The sequence below is a fragment of the Trachemys scripta genome, chromosome 3 (genome assembly GCF_013100865.1).
Source record: "Trachemys scripta elegans isolate TJP31775 chromosome 3, CAS_Tse_1.0, whole genome shotgun sequence".
In the NCBI taxonomy this organism is placed as follows: Eukaryota; Metazoa; Chordata; order Testudines; family Emydidae; genus Trachemys; species Trachemys scripta.
The window spans coordinates 125,787,695-125,807,117 of NC_048300.1; the positions used below are offsets into that span (position 1 = coordinate 125,787,695).

Sequence of the window (19,423 nt, forward strand, 5' to 3'; positions counted from 1 at the left end):
GACCATTTTAATGTAATGAACACCTGAAAGAGAATGATTTCTGAAACACGTCAACATAAATATTAGCTCGGACATATTCTAACATGCAACTGAAACAAGAATATTTTCAAAAGAGGATTTTTCAAACCAACTCAAAGGAAATGACTACACTACAAATTATAAACTTGTCATTTCATAAAGTCATATTTTTAAATTATAACAACTTAAACACTAACATTTAATTGGAAAAAATACAAAAGATACAGGCCAAGCTCTAAACTATTATGTTGCTATAATTTTGGTTAAAAAATATTTAACATATGAAAATATGATATTGCTACATTCTGTTCTTGACTAATCTTCATAGTTATAGGAGAAAAAATGTGAAATTTGAATTTTTTTGTGAAATGAGATGATCATAGAACTAAATGTGATCATTAACTCAAGAGTTATGTTCTCCATACTAATTAACAAATATTTCACAGCTAATTTAGTGACAGCTTTCTTGTACTACCAGTTAAATGGAATCAGAATACACATAACTATTATTTTTTAATACTGGATAATCTAGAAACTCCCATTACAATAATCCATATTTAAAATGTTTTAAAGCAACAGCAAAATATGTTTAATTTATACATTAGAATGCCACAGTTTAGGGCTGATACTACAGACACTCAGGGATATGTCAGAGTTGGGCTGGATTCTACCATCCTGAGGATCTACCCAAAGGATGGAATATGAAGGGCCAAGAAACTCTGTAGTGGAATTTCCTCAACGTCTTCCTCTGTGGTCAGAGGCTCTTGCAGGGATGCAGCCTCTCCTACTGTACTGATCTCCAGCATCCAGAGGAACCTTAATTCCCTTAAAAAGCTAGCTCTACTAACTCTGGCTCTCCATCTCCAACTGGAGCTATGCTCCCACAGTCCTAGCATTTTGCATCTATAGAAAAAAAAAAAACCTACTCTGTCTGTAGGAAAAGGAAAGGCAGGTAGACAGTGGTGTCACCCTGGAACCTGATTAGGTCTTCCCTAGACTAGATTGCCCCAATAGCTATACTGGCCTTCCCTTAGTAGAGATGCAGCTTATACTAGCAAAAAATGTTGCCAGAATTGCTTATACCCGTTTCTCAAATAAATTAAACTATACCAGCAAAATCAACTATTTTACAGGTACAATAGTGTCTACAATAGGGCTTTTTGCCGGTGGAAAAATGTCTTAAAGAAACACAGCCCTCACTGATATTATGATACTGGTAAAAGTTTCTTGCATAGACCTGAGTGAATAATCCTTGAAAAACATAAAAGGATTACTGTCAATTAAATTATATAATTGATAATTCAACTGACTCATTTTTAGAAATTCCAGTTTCTGGAAAATCATCCTTCAAACTGCAAATCTATTTTGTTTAGATTCCCTTAAGAAATGTTATAAATGTTCTACTGCTCTCTTGTTGATATTTATAATGGGCTTTTCAGCAAAGGAGTACAGCCAAGAGCCTCAAAGATATTTAGGCTCCCAACTTCCCCTGGAGTCAATGGGAGTTAGGTGTCCAAACATCTTTGAGAATCTCAGCCTATCTAAGAGTCTGACCTTGCCTTCACTGGTGTCTGGCTATACAGGAGAAAGAGATTCTAAACAATGTGCTGTCAAAGCACAAGGTAAGTAAACTTAAAAAAGAAAGAGAGTGAGAAATATTTTTTCAGTTACAGTAATTGTATTAGGAACACAATTTTCACACCAATGTGATTTACTTAGATTGTAAGCTCTCTGCGGCAAGGCTGTCTTTTCACTAGGTGTATGTAGAATGTACACAATGGAGCTCTGATGCCTAACTAGGGCTTCTTGGTGCTAACTCAGGACAAATAATAAACAACAAAAATTTCCAAGTTGATTTTCTTTTAATGTAGGCACATATATCTGCTTGGATACCATTTCTGTATGAAGGGTAAAAAGTGCTCCAAACAGAATGTCCTCCTCCCATCCTCCAAAGCTCATGCAAGACTTCCTCAGAGTTAGAGGAAGGGAGAAGTATGCTCTGGAGAAGGATTTGTAGACTTGTGTTCCCCTCTGCTCATGCAAGGGAGCATTTGGCCCCAAATAATTGGGCCAATAGTAGGTCCCCTGAAGGTGTAACAATTTGTGATTTATGCCTGGAAAAAAATAATATTTACAGTTGCTTAGCATGACAGGAGCTGATCCAACTCCATTTGCATCAATGGGAGTCTTTCCATTGACTTCAATGGAATCCAATACTGCATGTGTCTTCAGATTAAAAATGCATGAAGATGTTAGCTTTAAATGTAAATAGATTCTGCTCAGAGGCATTTATCACAGATGAAGGCTCCCTTACTAGGATTCCCAAAGGAGAAGTTGGTTCAGTTAACTGTGAATCGTATTGTAAACACTCATTAAGATTTTTTTGTGGTTTACCGGAACTAAAACATCACCATAAATCCCTCCACCCAGCAATTTAAAGGTGTTTCCAAACATCCAACTCCTGACCCTGGTTTGAAGGGAGCAGCTCTCCTCCCCAGGAATCCCTCATCAGTTGTCCACTCTGCCACCTCTCCTGGAATCCTCCCACATGACCATTCCATGATGGCCCTGGGCTCAGACTGCCCCTCCAAGCCACTCCAGATTCCCAGTGAATGGGCTCAGGCCCCCGAGCAAGTCTCAGCACCAATAGCTGGGCCCAGAATTTTTATTGTAGATCTGAGTTCAAGCCTGTTCCCTCTGATACCCTTGCTGCCAAAAGACACACATTTTGCTCCTCACTTGCTCACCTACACCTATCTCACTCTCTCTCCTGGCTCCTCAAGTCTCTTCCATCCATTTTTATTTAGATTGGGGTTTGGGTTTGTGTGCCCCCAAGCAACAGTTCAGGAAGCCAGGTTAGGAGCAGCAAGCCTTCACACAAAGACTGCTGTACTCCGAAGTGGCACTGCTATGTTGCACGCAGCAGGGGAAAACAGTCTGCCATTCACCCCTCTTGCTCATCAAAACTTCAAGTCACCGTGTGCAAGCTTTTTCAAGCCCTGATCATAATACAGTAAGAAAGAGATGTACTAGATCCCTAGATGTACCCCCCTACATAGAGAAGATCTAGACTTTGACATTAGGGACATTAGATATTAAATGTAATACACTATGCCAAGTCCTGCATTTCTTGTACCAATAAAACTTTGGTTGCCCTAGTTGACATTAGTAGCAGCTTTGGATACAAAAGAAACACATGATCAGGTGCCTAATCTTAAAGAGACAATCAACTTAAAATCTAGTAATTAAAAACAATAGTTGAAAAACAGATTCTATTTGGGGTATTATATCTGCCCCTAAATTCCCCAATCAATATTTTTGTTTCTTTTGTTTTATAGTTACATTGTATATTATTTTTGATTATTTTTTTCTCTATCACTTTCCAGTGTTGTGTGAAAGACCCACTAAAACAAGGGAAAGAGTGCAATTTACTATATATAAAATGAGGTCAAATGCACAAAGTAACTGGGGATGGGGAATGCCGCAGATTTCTTCCGGTTTCAGTAAACTTAAGTGTAAGAATAGTAGTTAAAACAAGTTTCAGATGGAAATGTGTGTTTTTAGCTAATGCCAGTCCTTTAAATGCAGATATAGAAAGCATCCTGTTTTAAGTCCCAAAATCCTTATGCAAAAATCAATCCCATTGTGGCAATAATTTTGGACTGCAGGACCAGACCCTAATATAAGACATCCCCACTATCTGCTCTTCTAAACAAATCCACCTAGACAAGGATCTGAAAATTCAGAAACAGTATATAAGATTATGAAGCTTTCATGTGTAATAAACACTTATAAATTGCATCTATTTACATTTAAAACCAACAAAAACTGCTCTTTTTTGTGTGACCACATAAACAATCTTGTTAAGCACTTTCAAAGTTAAACCTTTTTCCCAAGGTAAACCATAGAATAATTAGAACTGGAAGGGACCTACAGTAGGTCAGAGTTCACCCCTCCCCCTTGGTTAAAAAAAAAAGGTTATATACAAACATCCCAGCAGTTAAACTAACTTCAAGCATCAACCCTTTTACTGTGATCTTGGGGCTAAAACCTCACATATAATTCCATTTAGTTTACAGAACTGTAGACCTTTTAAACTGCTGTACTTAAACTTATGCAGAATCACAAGAATTTTCTATTATTGCACACTCATTAGGCACAGCTCTGCCCTCTGATAAATACAAGCATCTCCCACTAAAGACAGGATCGATTATAATGCAGCTAATGTAGAATTTAAAGTGCAGAGAACAACAATACTGAGCCAAAACCAGTACGGTACAACCCTGTTGGAGTCAATGGAGTTACACTATGCAGAATTCAGCCCATTCTGTTTACTCTTATAAAAATAAATGATAGTCCCATTAATGCAATTTGAGTAAGGAGCGATTCAGAAACAAACTGGTTAACTATTCAATAACTTCCTTTTGGAAATAATGAATAGCTCAAACAAAAGATCAACATGAAGATGTTGAATACATGGACAGGCATATGCAAACCAAAGCTGAAAAGGACTTGAGTGTAAATGTTTACAAATGTACTCTACTTTAATTATAATATATAAATATAGAGAGACCTCTGGTATGTTTCCATCTGAAATAATGTGTTTGGCTCTGAGTACCTCATTACCAGAAAGATAATGACAAGCTGAAGGTAGTTCGGAGAAGATCAATCAAAATCAGAGTGCTGAAGGGAATAACTTAAAAAGAAGAGTTAAAGGCTCAATACTGCAGCTGTTCCATGCACAGAACTTCTATTGACTTAAAGAAGTATGGGCTCTAAAAAAGACCTAAATATGCACAGCTTAGTTAAGCAATGACAAAGGGAAAACATGATAATAGTCCACACATAATTGAGGGGTGTAAACACCACGGAGGGAGATAAATTATTTACAGTGCTACAAGTAAATAGAAGTGGATATAATAGGATGAAATCATTAAAGGGAATTTGGACTGAATATCAGGAAAGTCTTCCTGACAGCAAGATCTCTTAGGCTTTGAACAATTTCTCAAGTGAAGGGGGTGGAAAATCCTATCATTTGGAATATTTAAAGCTAGGCTAGAAAAAACACTAAAAGTGTATTTGTAGGGAACAATCCTACATAAGCAATCCTGTATAGGTACTAAATTATGTAGTGGGTTTTTCCAATTTTTTTCTGATACATAGTATCTAAAAAGTTTGTGGGGTAGCTGTATGTATGCCATGACCCTGTACATAAGTAGGAGCTGTAGTAGAAGACACACTAGTTCTAAAATAGTATACAGCAATATTTAGCCAGACAAATTTATAATCTGACTGCAAACCCTTTCTCACATGAGCAATCCTTCTGACTTCAATAGTCAAATGATTAAGAACTAATTGCATGAGTAAAGCTTTGGAAGATGGGGCCCACTGAAAGTACAGATAGATACCAGACTCTATTTTAATAGCATGCAATCTCTTCTTTGTATAACATTTCAGATTTAAAAAGGGCTTTATGTTGTTGTGACTATCTGTCCACCAGTGGCTACTGTCACCTTCAAATCAGCTAGCCAAGTAGCACAATGTATTCTATAAAAACAACAAGGAGTCTGGTGGCACCTTAAAGACTAACAGATTTATTTGGGCATGAGCTTTCGTGAGTAAAAACCTCACTTCTTCGGATGAATGTATTCTATAATAATGAAGTATATGAAATTCAAACTCAGCCCGAGTTAGGCATTGCTTCCCCCCATTATATTAAACCTTTGGGAGACAGAAGAGACCAGTGTCACCATAAGCCCTGTATCTAATCAATATTTCACCAAGAAAAAATAAAGTGAGATGTATTAAAATACTTTCTTTGATATAATGAGAGCAATTAATTATGAACCACTAATAAATTAGTGCATTAAGACATATATTTGAGGAAAAACTCAAAATTATTAATGAGGTTCACAGTTTAAACCAATTAGCTATACTATCTTTTATGGCATTGTGTACCAGCAGAAATCTGTAAATCCATACAAATATTTATGACATGTAGATTAGTACAGTATCTACAAATATTTACACTTGAAATTATTTCCTCCTGCAGACACCAGCATAACTCACTTATTGGCTTATTAAATGTCCCCATCTTCTATGTGACACAAAAGACAAACTGGCTTCAACATTTCCTACAATTTTATTAGATTATCTTTTGACTTTCTATGAATATTTTCCATTGTGTAAGTAAATTACATGACTTGCTTTAAAGTGTGTATCAATAGCAAAGTCCTACACATAATATGATCACTTAACATCTTTCTGCAGTTACACAGTTCTAAGTATACCGTTTTCAAATATTTTAATTTTATTAATCAATCTGCTATCCTTTAAAACACTTGGGTTTTTTTAATATTAGAGGAGCAAAGAGAATAATATATACCAAGGTATTAGACAAAGAGAACTTTTTTTCCTTTCTTTCATCTATAAAATACATTTATGTAATCACAAAGAGCAATTAATGACCTAAAGACAGTTCAGAGGGGGGAAAAACGACAAGGAAACTGATAGCAATCAGATTTGACAATGATTTCAGTAATTCAGTCTCATGAAAAGCAGCAGCAAAGGAGCTGCTTCATCCATGCCTGATGGTGCAAAGCAGAAAGTGTAAGAATATAAAAACAAAGTATTCCTTTTACATTAAAAATAAAAGCTCTATTTCATTTCACAGTTATACCTAATTCCACATGCAAACAGACACTCTGGATAAGTAGGCCCTGGAGGCAGGGGTGGACAGAGCACAATACGGTCAAAAATCTACCCAAACGCCACCACAAAGCAAAGCAACATGCCAGCAGGCATTGTTTCTTAGGTTTCAGTTATCTCCTATCTGCTTCATCCTAAGTATATATTCCTTAAATGTGAATGATGAAAATGAGCCCAAACGTACAATAATATGTGGAATAAAACTAGACCATCAAGATAGAATATCATGTAACAAAACCTCCCCCAAATCATAGTAAACGTCATAGGAAATGGACAACTACGTGAAAAGTTAAGATGCCTTTAGCTTTCCTGACATGGCCATTACCCAGCCTGAAACAAACGGTCTCTTTAAACTTTGCAGATATTGTTTTCTTTTTCTCTGATCAACTCAACATTTTTGAGAAGGCTGATGAAATTCAAAATGTCATTCTTGCAATTTGGGACTAATACAAGCATGTGGGAGATCTAGGCACACTGGTTTCTCACAAATCACGTCAATAATCTTGGGGAAAGTTTTCTAAACTTTCCTGATTAACATTTCTTGCAGCTGAAACTTTTTCAAATGAAGACATTTGCCTTACAATCTCCATGTACAAAATAAGGCTCTAGATATTAGTTAGGTATGTTAAAAATATAAACAATGGACACGTCTTTATGTTCAGTGTCTTTAAAGAGACAGTGTCCTTAGTCTTATTTACTACTGGATATGTTTTCCAAAAGAGATTTTTAAAACACACACACACACACACACACACACACACACACACACACACACAGTTTGAGTTTGATGAGTCATGTATTATCACAGGGATGTTTTCATGTCTGTATTTTGCAAAATAAACCTATTATTACATTTACTTTTCACCAACTAATCTGGGATTAACTACTTTTTAAAAATGTATAACTTTACAAGAAAAGTGCTAAAAGAAAAATATGTTCACAACAGACCTAATTGGTGAATATATTTATTTATCCTTTTCTGTTTATTTCTTTTTTATCACCTTTGCAGGGAAGGACCTATCTGCTCCTGAGCAGACGACATAGCTGAAAAGTTTAAACTTTATTAAAAACAGGATATGAGATTATTTTTAAAAAAGAATTCAAAAAGAAAAGTTTGTACCCCAGCCTTGCATCGTTAAGAGATAAAATATTCATTTGCACAACCCACCAATTTGGATGCTGATCTTATTTGAGTTTTAATGGGGATGTAGATAAAACCCCTTCTTAGAGCAATTTTTATTACATATATACAGATGCATTTAAATATCTAGAACGATAGATTGTTTCCCTTCCAGTGTAATTCGATCACCATTGAACTCAACCCAAGGGGGGGGGGGGGAAGAGTGGAAAAGATGGGAGACAAAAGTTGGTCTTACTTGGTGTACAAAAACATCAACTGGAGACTCCAAAGGGTTTCCTTCCCGGTTGATCATGGAGATGAACCCGAATCCCATTCGCACATTGAACCACTTGCAATGGCCTGTTCCGTGCAAAACCTGGGATTCCTCCTCTTCCTGCTCCGGCAACTTCCCGGGCTCGTCTCCACCTTTACTCGCCCCTGCTGAGGAGGGGAAAAAAAAAACACAGACAGAAGATGCAAAGCAAAGAGTTAAATTCTGGTAAACGTCCTTTGCCTTATACAAAGGGATTGCTACAGAGGGGAGAGAAACACACACACCCCACCCGCACATTACAAAATCAACCCGTTTTCTTTCCCTGCAGAGCAAACCATTAAAAAAAAAAAAAAAAAAAAAAAAAAAAAAAAAACCACACAACCCAAAAAGCAGCCAGGGTAACAGAGAGGAAACCCAGCATATGTTCGCTCGCTCGCTCTCTTTCGCCCAGAACAGCCCACGTTTCTGTATATTCNAAAAAAAAAAAAAAAAAAAAAAAAAAAAAAAAAGCACACAACCCAAAAAGCAGCCAGGGTAACAGAGAGGAAACCCAGCATATGTTCGCTCGCTCGCTCTCTTTCGCCCAGAACAGCCCACGTTTCTGTATATTCGTGTATTTTTCCATTTCACGCCAACTTTCAGCCATACTACACAACAGAACGCGATACTTTACTTGAATATTGCTGGTTTAGGACCGAACCCATTTTCCAACAGAAATGCTCAGCTAAATTATTCTCTTCTTGCAAAGCGCGGGTGGGGGTGAAGAGGGAATGAGCAAAAACGGGGCAGATTGCACAACAACGCGTTATTGCACATGCAGCGGCGGATCCAGTACTATTTTCCAACGTGAATCCACCCCCCACCCCTTGGAATAACTTTCAGTTAAAGTTGGGGGGGGACAGGTGTACAAACGTTTACTCATCCCACCACTGAAACTGTGCTTAATCGTACAGGAACAATTCAAACAATAGCTCCCTGAACGCTTTTCAAGTTGTGTGAATCGGTGTGGGCGGTACGGAACATTTTTGGAAATCCGTAACAATAGGTTTGTAGAAAGCCCCCTTGCGCGATCTGATAAAAAAAAAGAAGAAGAATGGTGCCTAGTGGGGTTAAAAAAAAGGAGGAAGGGGAGGGGAAGAGAGAGAGAGAAAATCATAGAAAAACAATAGAATAAGAAAATTAACCTTCGGCCATGTTGCCCCACGGGCCCTCTGCTCCAAACTCGTGAGATGAAAACTTTCCCTTTGGATCGAAGTGGTCTTCTGCATCAATCTAGCATCCTGATTTTGAACGATCACAAATTTAGCTCGCATGGTCTAATGTGCTTTCCCTCTTTTGATTTTTCCCCTTCTCTCTCCCTCAGTTTCTGGCCCCCTACGCACACGTGACTTTGTCAATTACATGCTTTCTTGCGACTAATTTCACATCGGATCCTTAAGGGGTTGGCAAGAGTCTGAAGTAGCCAATCGCCATTTCAATTTAAGCTGACACACCACAATAATTTATGAATGAACAAGAAAATTCAAATACGAACTTGTCTTACAGCTAATTTGCACACTTCACGGTAAATCAAGATGACGTATTTTGGGGCTTTCTTTGCGCGTGTGTATATACACATATGTGTAGAGATACACGTATAGCTACATAGTTACACCACACCCCAGACATACAACTGAGATTATTACTATATATATGTACAGTCATAGGGAAGAGATATATTATGTGAATAGACGCACTAATATGTATACAGGATCACATATGCTATGTTATGCATGCATAACCATATGCGCACTCTGTACAGATACACACCTTACTACGCATATTGCCGTGTGTACAAAAAATATGTACAAATTTGCAAGTGTTGTTACTTCCTTAATAAAAGTGGCATTTAAACACCTTTGACTCATAACTGTATTTTTGCCTTTTAACCTCGTATTTATTTTCGTGTAGACACGTTAGCCAAAATTCGACTGCTTCGTGGAATTTAACAGGCTGATCACCTTATTTTAACCTACTTAGGTTGACAGGAAAACGTTATATGTACTTTACTCAGAAACATATGCACACTTGGGGTCAACATATACATGGAGAATCGCTGGTGTTCCTCCCTTTGTTTCACATGACTATTTCATATTCAAAAGAAACGCATACCGGAAACGCGATATCACCTTAATATGGTTCAGAATGTGTTGAGGTTTAGCGTTTCAAAACATTTTTGGAGGGGGATGGGGCGAGGGATTGCACTTCACAGGTTTCTCCGCCATCTCTTTCCGCGGGAGGGGATGTGATTAATGACTTCCTAAATAAGAGCCCCGTTTTCAAGCCTAGCATTAGAGTGAACCTCAATCAGCAGCGATTGTTCTCCAGGAGCATGGTGGTGGAGGAGGAGGAGGAGGAAAGGCTGAAAGAGAAAAGGAGGATTTGCTAGGGAGGAGGAAGACGAAAAAAAAAACAGGAGGAAGAAGACAAAGAGAAGAGGGATGGTGGGCTGGAGACTGCACTTTTAAATCTCCACTACTAGTGGATGGGAGAGTCAAACACATAAAAGAAAAAAATATCTAACGGGCTTGATAGCCTACAGCTTTCCCGTGTTCCTTCACGAATTCCCTAGGCATTGGACCTCTCTCAGGTATACAAGTAGGAAAAAACACATGTTATTTGTACTACTGTACTTCGCGTCGCTATTTCAAATAATACATTTTAATATGTTAAGAAAAAATACTAAACAAAAGTACCTATTTCCTTCCTTTTCTCCCTGGGGAAGAACATGCATAAATATATATGTTTGGGTAGGTATGAAAAATATAAAACCACGTTGCCCATTTTTTCTTGTCAGTAAACATCCTATTCACAGGTAGGCACTACATAATCATGAACTGAGATTTGGTGACACTTCTGCCCCTGTAACATTTAAAAGGTAGGTTATACCTTGTTAAAATCCGAGGACACTGGGTTGAATCATTTTCTGATTAAAGTGGCATTACCCCTCCTATCCCATCCACACAAACATAAATACATAAAAAGCCAAAACAACAAACTGTGATCTGCCCAGAGCTTGTACAATGTGTTTTATAAAATTTCAAAGTACTTGCTGTTTCAGTCTGCCCAATTAAGCAAAACCTCTTTGCTCTAATAGGCCTGTTTACTCTTCTTCGTTGCTTTTCAGGAAAGTGTGTAAATCGCTCTCCTTTGTCTTTAATTTCTGTTTGAAATAACAAGGTCCCAGTTGAACATTTGGTAAAAAGAGAAGGGGATGGGCAAAAGTGTAAAAATACAAGCAATCTGGCAAGTGGAGCAGAAGCTCTAAATCCTGAAATTCCTTTGCAGTCTTCAACCGTAAATTTCCTTTAGGTTATTTCAACAGTGGAGGTCGACTTCCTACACTGACCTGCCTTTACACATTTGTGCAATAAACCATTCCTTTTTTCGTTTCCACTTCCTAATGAATGCAATTATATTACTAAGATAAATCAATATTCACCTCACTTTATCTACGTGGAAGATTAAAAACTAAATATTTCCCATATGTATGTGAACTACTATATATAATTTCAATTCTGACATAATCAATGGACAAATAAAAGCAGGGCAGCTGGAGAGAACAAATATGTAAAGTGAAACGAATGTAGTGTATATATGAAAATATCTATCAACTATTTGATATGTCTACCAAAAAGAGGGGGCATCTATAGATACAATTTTTTTTTATTTTTTTGATAGTATCTGTTATAAGAGTCTGTATTTTTCTCAGATTGGTCTCCTCTATGGGCATTTGGCTGAAAAATGCTATGGAGACTAGACTCTTGGTTTTACTAATACTAGACACAAATAAATTGACCCAGGTTGTTTTGTTTATGGAGAAACTGTCCTTTGTTTCCAGATAGTTTGATTTAAAAAAAAAAAAAAGCAATGCGGTATTATGCTTTTTTATCAGAGGAAAGGGAGGAGTGTGAAAACAGCAAAAGAAAGCTGAATGCAAGTATAAGAGAAAGTTGCAAAGGATTTCCTACACTACAAAATAAATGCTGATTGTGTAAATTACGCATATTAGGGAGGGGGAGATTTGCAAGTGGTCTTTACTGAGATTTTCAGGCCTCCAGTATTACTGGAATTAAGGTTGGGGTCACCGGACTGGTCACTGGTGTCAGATGTTATCGACTCATTCATTTCCTGCAAAGGACATCAGCCTTTCAAGTTTTGTGGAAGGTAGAGAGCTGTTGCCAGCTGGGAACTCTCAAAAACCTTCCAAAATTCATTCACAAACAATCGGCCACAAACACTTCTTTTTTTAAGCAGACCCAGGTCGGGGAAATTCGAGGATCATGGTCATATTTCACACGTTAGAAAGATGCCGCTGTCTTTACCATCGTCTTGCTCTCCCCGCAGAAAACATGCTTTTTCGTTGAGATAATTACACGGAGAAAGAATCGTATTCATGAAGCTGCCCCAGGACTCCTTTGGCATCAAAACGGCCAGAGCTCTGTTGCCTGTTTTCTAATTTGTCATGTTTCTAAAACTTCTCTGGTTTTAATTTTTTTCTCATTTCCGATTTCTTTTAATACCCCCTTCCACTCGTCCCACCTCCGTGTATTTGAATCAAAACTCATGTTTAACACGATGAAAACTGAGCTCTTAAGATAACTTCGATTTTCCATGTTTTAAAAATACTGTGTAGTTTTGCTCAGGTCGCTAATCAAGAAAAGCAGGAGAGCGCGCCTCTGCCATTGCCCTGTGATAACCACATCGAAAAGGGGGTGGGGGAGCTTCCTTTTTGAACTATTATCACTCAGAGCTGGAAGCCCCATCTTCCCCTCCCCAGAGGCAGCGATGGCCCATTTCACTCAAACGTGCCGCTGTGGGTTTGGGGGAGAGGGAGCCCACGCGCGCCGCGCTTGGTGTCCTTTATTTCGTGCAGATCAGAAGTGCTTGGTGCGATGGTCTCTATTAAAACCAGAGCCGCCTCTGCTGCGGTTCTTCCGAAAACGAGGGGGAGGGGCAGCGCCACTGCGGCTGGTCAGGTCAAGTCACCCACCCTTCTCTCCTCCCCCACGTGTGGAGCCAGGTTCCAGGACCCGGCGGAGGGGCGCTCCTGGCTAGGAACCCACCCACTTGGCAGGGACCAGACGCGCCGGCGCCCTCCAAGCCTGGCCCCACGTGAGAGCCGGTGGACTCCCGCCTTTCGGGCACCTCCGGCTTCTAGCCAACCCGGGTCTGCTTCCACCAAGTCAGCCAACTTTCTGCTCCTCCCCACGTCAGGGGGATCCGCAAGGTCCCGCCCGAGCCGCGCGGCGTGGCCGGCTAAGCGGAGCGGACCTGTCATTGGGTGGTTCAAGGTGGCATTCTCATTAGCGCTGTGGGGCCCAATCCAGCCCCTTGGGCTTCAGGGAGATCCCGTCCTCTCCAGGTCATTACCGGCAGGGATGCCCCCGGAAAGTTGCATTTTAAAGGAAAAAGCTCTCCTGGGATAGCGAATTCCCCACTCCCAGAAGCTGCTCCCTGCTGGGAAGATCGGGTCTGTCCCATTGGATCTAGGTAGCGCTGCCAACCTTAGATGTTCCTTTAGTTTTGGAGATTCCTCCTGAGCCCTCACGTTAGGAACCCAGAGTCTGAGAGTCAGGGAAATGACACCCTCTCCCCCCTCCACACAGTGTTTGTCTTCACAATCAGACTGCTCGGTCGGGGCTGTAGTATCGGGTGTCGTGTCATGTCGAACTGTTTCATCAGAGGAGTTGCAAGGGGGTCAGATCACGGCGTGGGAAGGCAAGAGAGAAAAATCAGCTGATGCAAAGGCTCTTCCAGCCTATGGTCTCACCTGCAACGCAGGCGCCAAAATTGGCCTGCGGATCCTTCTCTGCTGCAGCCTGGTCAGGGGTTTCCGCTGTAGCCTGGTCTCCTCTGCACCCCAGCGTTCACTATAAGCGGGGCCAGCGCAGTGATCTCCATTCTCACACGCACTTTTTTTTTTTTTTTTTTTTAGTCCCAGTGTTAGTTTTTCCAGGGGAGTTTTCTAGGATCATTAATGCATTCCATGCATTAATTTGAAATGCAAGACCGTTTGGTATGGCTGCTTTTCATATTCAAATCTTGATTATGTGAAGATCCCAATTATTACCTATATAATCCCACCACGGCGACCACTTTCCATTATTGACCTGCAATACAACGAATACTTCAAGCCGGCTGGCTCTCTTTGTTGCAAAGACTGCCTGTCCCGTTGGATCTAGGTAGCTCTGCCAATTTTACTTGTTCCTTCAGCTTTGAAGATTCCTCCTTAGCCTCCCTAATGTCAGGAACCCTGGGCTGTGTGTAGAAAAACAGCGAGAGGAAATGTAACAATGCCCTAAATCAGCTAAAGCGGTTCCAATGAATAAAACACTTTTTTTAAAAAAGGGGAATCTATCTTTCTTTCCCCATTTCACTGTTGTTTACGGTGATTTCCTTACCCCTTTCGAAGACTCCGATGTCCCGACTATAAAAGTTAACACCTGTAAATGATTTTGTGTGTGTGTGTGTGTGTGTGTGTGATAACATCATTTTTTCTCCCCACCTTAAGTTTTTCTTATGCTGTGGGGGGAAAGCTTATACTTCTTAACCGAAGATGCTTCTTAGACTTATTTTAAAATTTAAATTAAATAAACCTCGTTGCGATTGAATTGTTCTCTCCATAAGTATAAACAACGAAAAATTCAAACATACACTTGTATACATATGTTTGAATATTAAGTTACTAACATTTTATGCCAATACCTTCACTATTTACACGTTTTAATTATTGTATTGTTAATTATCGATTAATTTAACGGACTATTAAATATTTCCATTGTTTTCCAAAAGTTATTAAATACTTCATTCAATCATAAAAATGGGTAGTTTTCCAGCCAGTTGTATTTTGAACACGTTGTTATAGAAAATTGACGTCACACTGCAGTGGAAAATAGTGAGGTATATAAAAACTTGATGAATGAATGTTTTTAAAGGATGTGTCACATCTCAAGCTGAACTTGGAATATACCTAATGTTTATTTTAAGTCTGAACTTTGAATATGTTAAGAAATATTTATGAACCACGATTTTCTCTTCATTCCTGACTAAAATATTCCAGATCTTAAAGCCTATATTTTATTTTTTACGTCCATAGGTGGTGGTGTTTGAATTAATAGCCAGAGTTTGGGGGAGGAAGGTTTAAAATAGGTGATTTAAAATATTTGATAGTAAAAAAAATAAAATGAATGTTGATAAAGTGATACTGTAAACATTCCGGAATAGCTAACAATGCACTCTGCATTTTTGCCTGTAACTCTGATGGTTTGGAGAGGCATTATTAAAATACCCGACACTGCTCTAATCCTAGATGTAATCCAAGGGCATTAGGACATTGAGAGCCCTTCTAGAACTCACTGCAGGCGGTGGCCTCGTGTACGTTAGCAGTTTTTCAGCTGTGGATTTGCAACTGAAAAGGATTACTTCCATGGTTAGATTTAAGGAGGCGCCACATTAGTAATTTGCGGAAAATGTGGTTATATTTGGAAAACCAGCCCTACTGAAGACTCCCGCTGTTGTAAGACCACTTGCATTTCACTGTCAAAAAAATTCAAAATAGATGCCACATAAGGAGACATTGTATATGCTTCCCTAAATTTCATTTCGGGAACGAAGGAAAGGAAGAGAAGCCTAGGAATTAAAGACTGCAGCTGCTTCTCAAAGCTCATATTGCTTTTTCAAACTTCATAGCAATGGCAGCAAACTTCGGGTTGAGAGCGAGCGACTGTGTGTGTTTAAGACTGTCCCGCCCACTGAGCAGGTAGACACACCAGTCTCCGTTACCCATTTTAGCAACGGCACGTGCACATACTACAATATATTGCTATAGAGATTATGGGACAAGCCCTGCCCCCATCTGCAGTCAACAGCGACACCCCCAAAGGGAGCAGGATCGGGCCCTAGATGGAGGTGTAATCTGAAGGTGGGTTTGTATTATGTGGTGCATATAAATACATACGCAGCTCTCTATTGTACAGAGAAACTGGATGCTATGGACGCCTGTTGCCCACTGACTATTCTGAACGGCTATATATGACCAAAGCCATTGCCTTAAGCACAAGATGTAGCTCGTGATTAAGCACGCACGGCATTCCCAGCGCATTGTGCCACTGGGCTGCATAAACCTCACCCAGCGGCATGTGTTCAGCGCCTCGGGGAGGGGGATAAAGGATAGCGCCAGAGCACCCCCGACCCTTTTATTTGCTAGTCTGAGTGACGTCAGGAGCACCTTACAGATCCCTAACAGGCATGCGCCTAACAAAAAAGTAGCAACTGGAACAGAGCCCAAACCACTAAACTTCAGTGGGCAGCAGGAAAGCACCCAACAACACTACAGAGCCCGAACAGGACTGGGCACAGGCTGCATACAACTACGCAAATCCTTGAAACCAAGGTAAGCAACCGAATACGATCACCCCTTTTCTTGACGCGGGTATTGTAAATACATGTTCTAAGGAGCCAGGCAGCGGACAAATGGGTAACCAAAATGGGAACAGCGGGTGCTCCTGTAGGGAGAGTAGGTGGGCAATGAGTTTCCCAGGTGACCATTTGCAAAGTGAAATACCGGATTTGTTAGCGCAGCTTCCAGGGAATAAAATCAATAGATACTGCCTAACGAAACCTGACAGATCAGTGAACTTTGAGGTTTTTTTTTTTTTAGTTTCATATGCCAAGAAAAGTGTTTGGCAACGTATAGTACTGCCTCAAAGATAGATATAGGTAGGAATTGTCTATGAATGTGAGGACTGTGCAGGATAACGTGTTTACATTGCTGCTGCTGCATTAAAAATCAATTTAATATCGCTAAAAGATGGGCACTGACCTTTTACTTGCTGATATGTTTGTTATACTTAAAACTACTTCGTTTTTAAATCATTAATAATACTACCTGTTAGAAGAACTATGGTGTGTCACAGCCATCCCTAAGAGTAATTCTGTAATGTATTTCAAGATGTCTTTAAATCCATTATTTAAGCTCACAGGATGACACCTGGGAATAAACATTGTATACTGTCTTTTTGCCTCCAGCCCAGAAAAAAAAAAAAATCCATCTACAAATGGTCAGATCAATTAAGAATTCCAAAGTTAAACCTTGGAGAAAAATGAATGAAATTCTTTCTTCGAGTCTAATGGCACTTTTCCAGACAGAAATTTAGGTTCATTACAGTCCATTCTGTTGTGGGAGTGGGAGGCATAAAGTAATTATCAAATACCAATTCCCCAATCATATATGAAAAGTCAGCCATATAAGACTTAGGAGTTGGACTAGATGACCTCCTGAGGTCCCTTCCAACCCTGATATTCTATGATTCTATGACTTTACAGAAAAAAAAGACTGACCTGGGCCTGAGGAGACCTTCTTGAATGACCTCATCGTCTTCTGAGGAACCTAAAATCAGAGAGTTGAAGTCAGTACTAGCCAGCAAATTGTACCAGAGCATCGTATTTAATTACCTCTTCTCCAGTTTAACGGCTCATTAGAAGGCCATAAAATGCCAGGGCTTTGACTCTGTGAAGTGACCTGTAAACTTTTTAACTGTTTGCGACTTACCTAGCTCATCAGAACCACAATTAGATAACCAAAAGGTAACAATCAGCCTGTTACCAAAAAAAAAAAAGGGGGGAGGGGTGCTTCTCCATTCTTTAAAGTCATTGCCCCATTAATAGTCTTCTTATAAAAGTTAATGAGGAAGTAGACAAAATAAACGGATTTGCTGGATACTGCAAGGTGTTGTTTTCACTTATCAATATTTCATCGCAATAGGTAACTCAAGTACTAGTGGTTGCTGGCTTTGCTATGCTTAAATTGTACACTTTAAATCATAAAAAAAAATCAGTTTGTGTCTTTACATATACTTCAAAGGAAGTATCTTGTAATAAATGTTTGGTCAAATTGTACTAAACATTATAGGGCCTAGTATCAACCTAAGAGTATCAGTAGGAAAATGCCTTCCCTTTAATACTAGTAAAATCCCAGACAATAATTTGCATTTTAAACCAATACTTACAAAGTCTCAATAAACTAACAAAAAATATTTGATCAGAGACCAACACACAATATGGCTTTGCTGGTGCTAGGTGTATTTATGGTCCACTGCCGATTGAGCAGGATCTATCTGATTTTATATCATAATAATGCCAGCAAAAATGTCATGTATAGTAGATAGTAAGAGGCACCCAAGGAAAGCCACTGTGCTTGTTGCTCAGGCTGTGCAGATTGTTTAGAGCAAGGAAGATGAATAGATTTGAACATGCACAAACTCACCTGCTACCAGCCTATGTCCTTTTGCCTCCCTCTACCTGATTTTTATACACTCTACTTTAAGTAAGACCCATCCAAAGCAAATAAACCACTTCATGTTGTTGTTGTTTTGGGATGTGAACTTAAATCTCTTCTGCCTTTAAAGAAAATGGAGATTTTTTGCAATTGGAGAGCATGTCCTGACTGTTGATTCTGGCCTTTTCCTACAAATGTGGAAACTCCACCTTCCTTCTCTCACTGTGTGAACAGCCAAAGACAAGTGAGAATCAAATTTCTGTATATTAACTTCTTATCCTCTAGTTAACCCCACTTCTATACAACATCAGCAACTAGAAAAGGTGATAGCCAGCTTGTTTTTCCTTGCAGTGCAATAACACTAACAACTGGTCTCCGGTTTTTCTTTTTGTGATGATCTATAGCAAGTTTTGTTTTCCAGTAGAGCGGTATATAAATTCAATATTAAACCTAATCTTCCTTTTACACCTTCAACTATTACAGCCCAATCCCTGTTTTTACTTGTCTCTTCTGCCAACCTGCAGCTGTGTGGCTTTTGTCTCGGATTTAGCTACATTATTTATGCAGCATAATGAAATATGCAAACAGAGTAAGAGATCCTTTCCTGGCTTTGACAAGTAATGTGGTTTAGTTTATGGGAGGATTCAAAATAAAGTACTTTGGAAAAGAAATATATTAAGAATTGCAGTAACTACAGAGATTGGTACATCCTGAAAATTAGATAGGATTAAAAAAAAAAAAGCCCTTGTTTTTGTCACTTCATTCAATGTATTTGTAAACATCACGTATATAAATATGTTGATAGCATAAGCATCATAATAGATTATTATACAGAAAGTAAATGGGATGTAACTGTTCTAAAAGACTTGGTGTTAATTGTTTCTTAATAGGATATAGAAGTCCTGACATATAATTGTAAGAAATGCTAGCTTATAAAATGAACTTCAAAAGTCTGAACATCTTAATTCTATTAAATTAATTCTTA

At 39.0% G+C, this 19,423-nt stretch overlaps 1 protein-coding gene across 3 annotated transcripts in view; it reads right to left on the minus strand.

Annotated features, from left to right (window-relative positions):
• Positions 1-19,423, minus strand: part of LIN28B (lin-28 homolog B) — a 125,578-nt gene that overhangs the window by 96,783 nt on the left and 9,372 nt on the right. The window contains exons 2-3 of one of the 3 annotated variants that reach the window (XM_034765969.1): positions 17,502-17,550; positions 8,103-8,287 (exon numbers count right to left, since the gene is read on the minus strand). In XM_034765969.1, coding sequence (XP_034621860.1) covers positions 8,103-8,287; positions 17,502-17,550 — 234 coding nt within the window. Of the gene's footprint in view, positions 1-8,102; positions 8,288-9,304; positions 9,504-17,501; positions 17,551-19,423 lie in introns of those variants that run through there. The other 2 variants (XM_034765968.1, XM_034765967.1) reach the window with 2 other exon arrangements.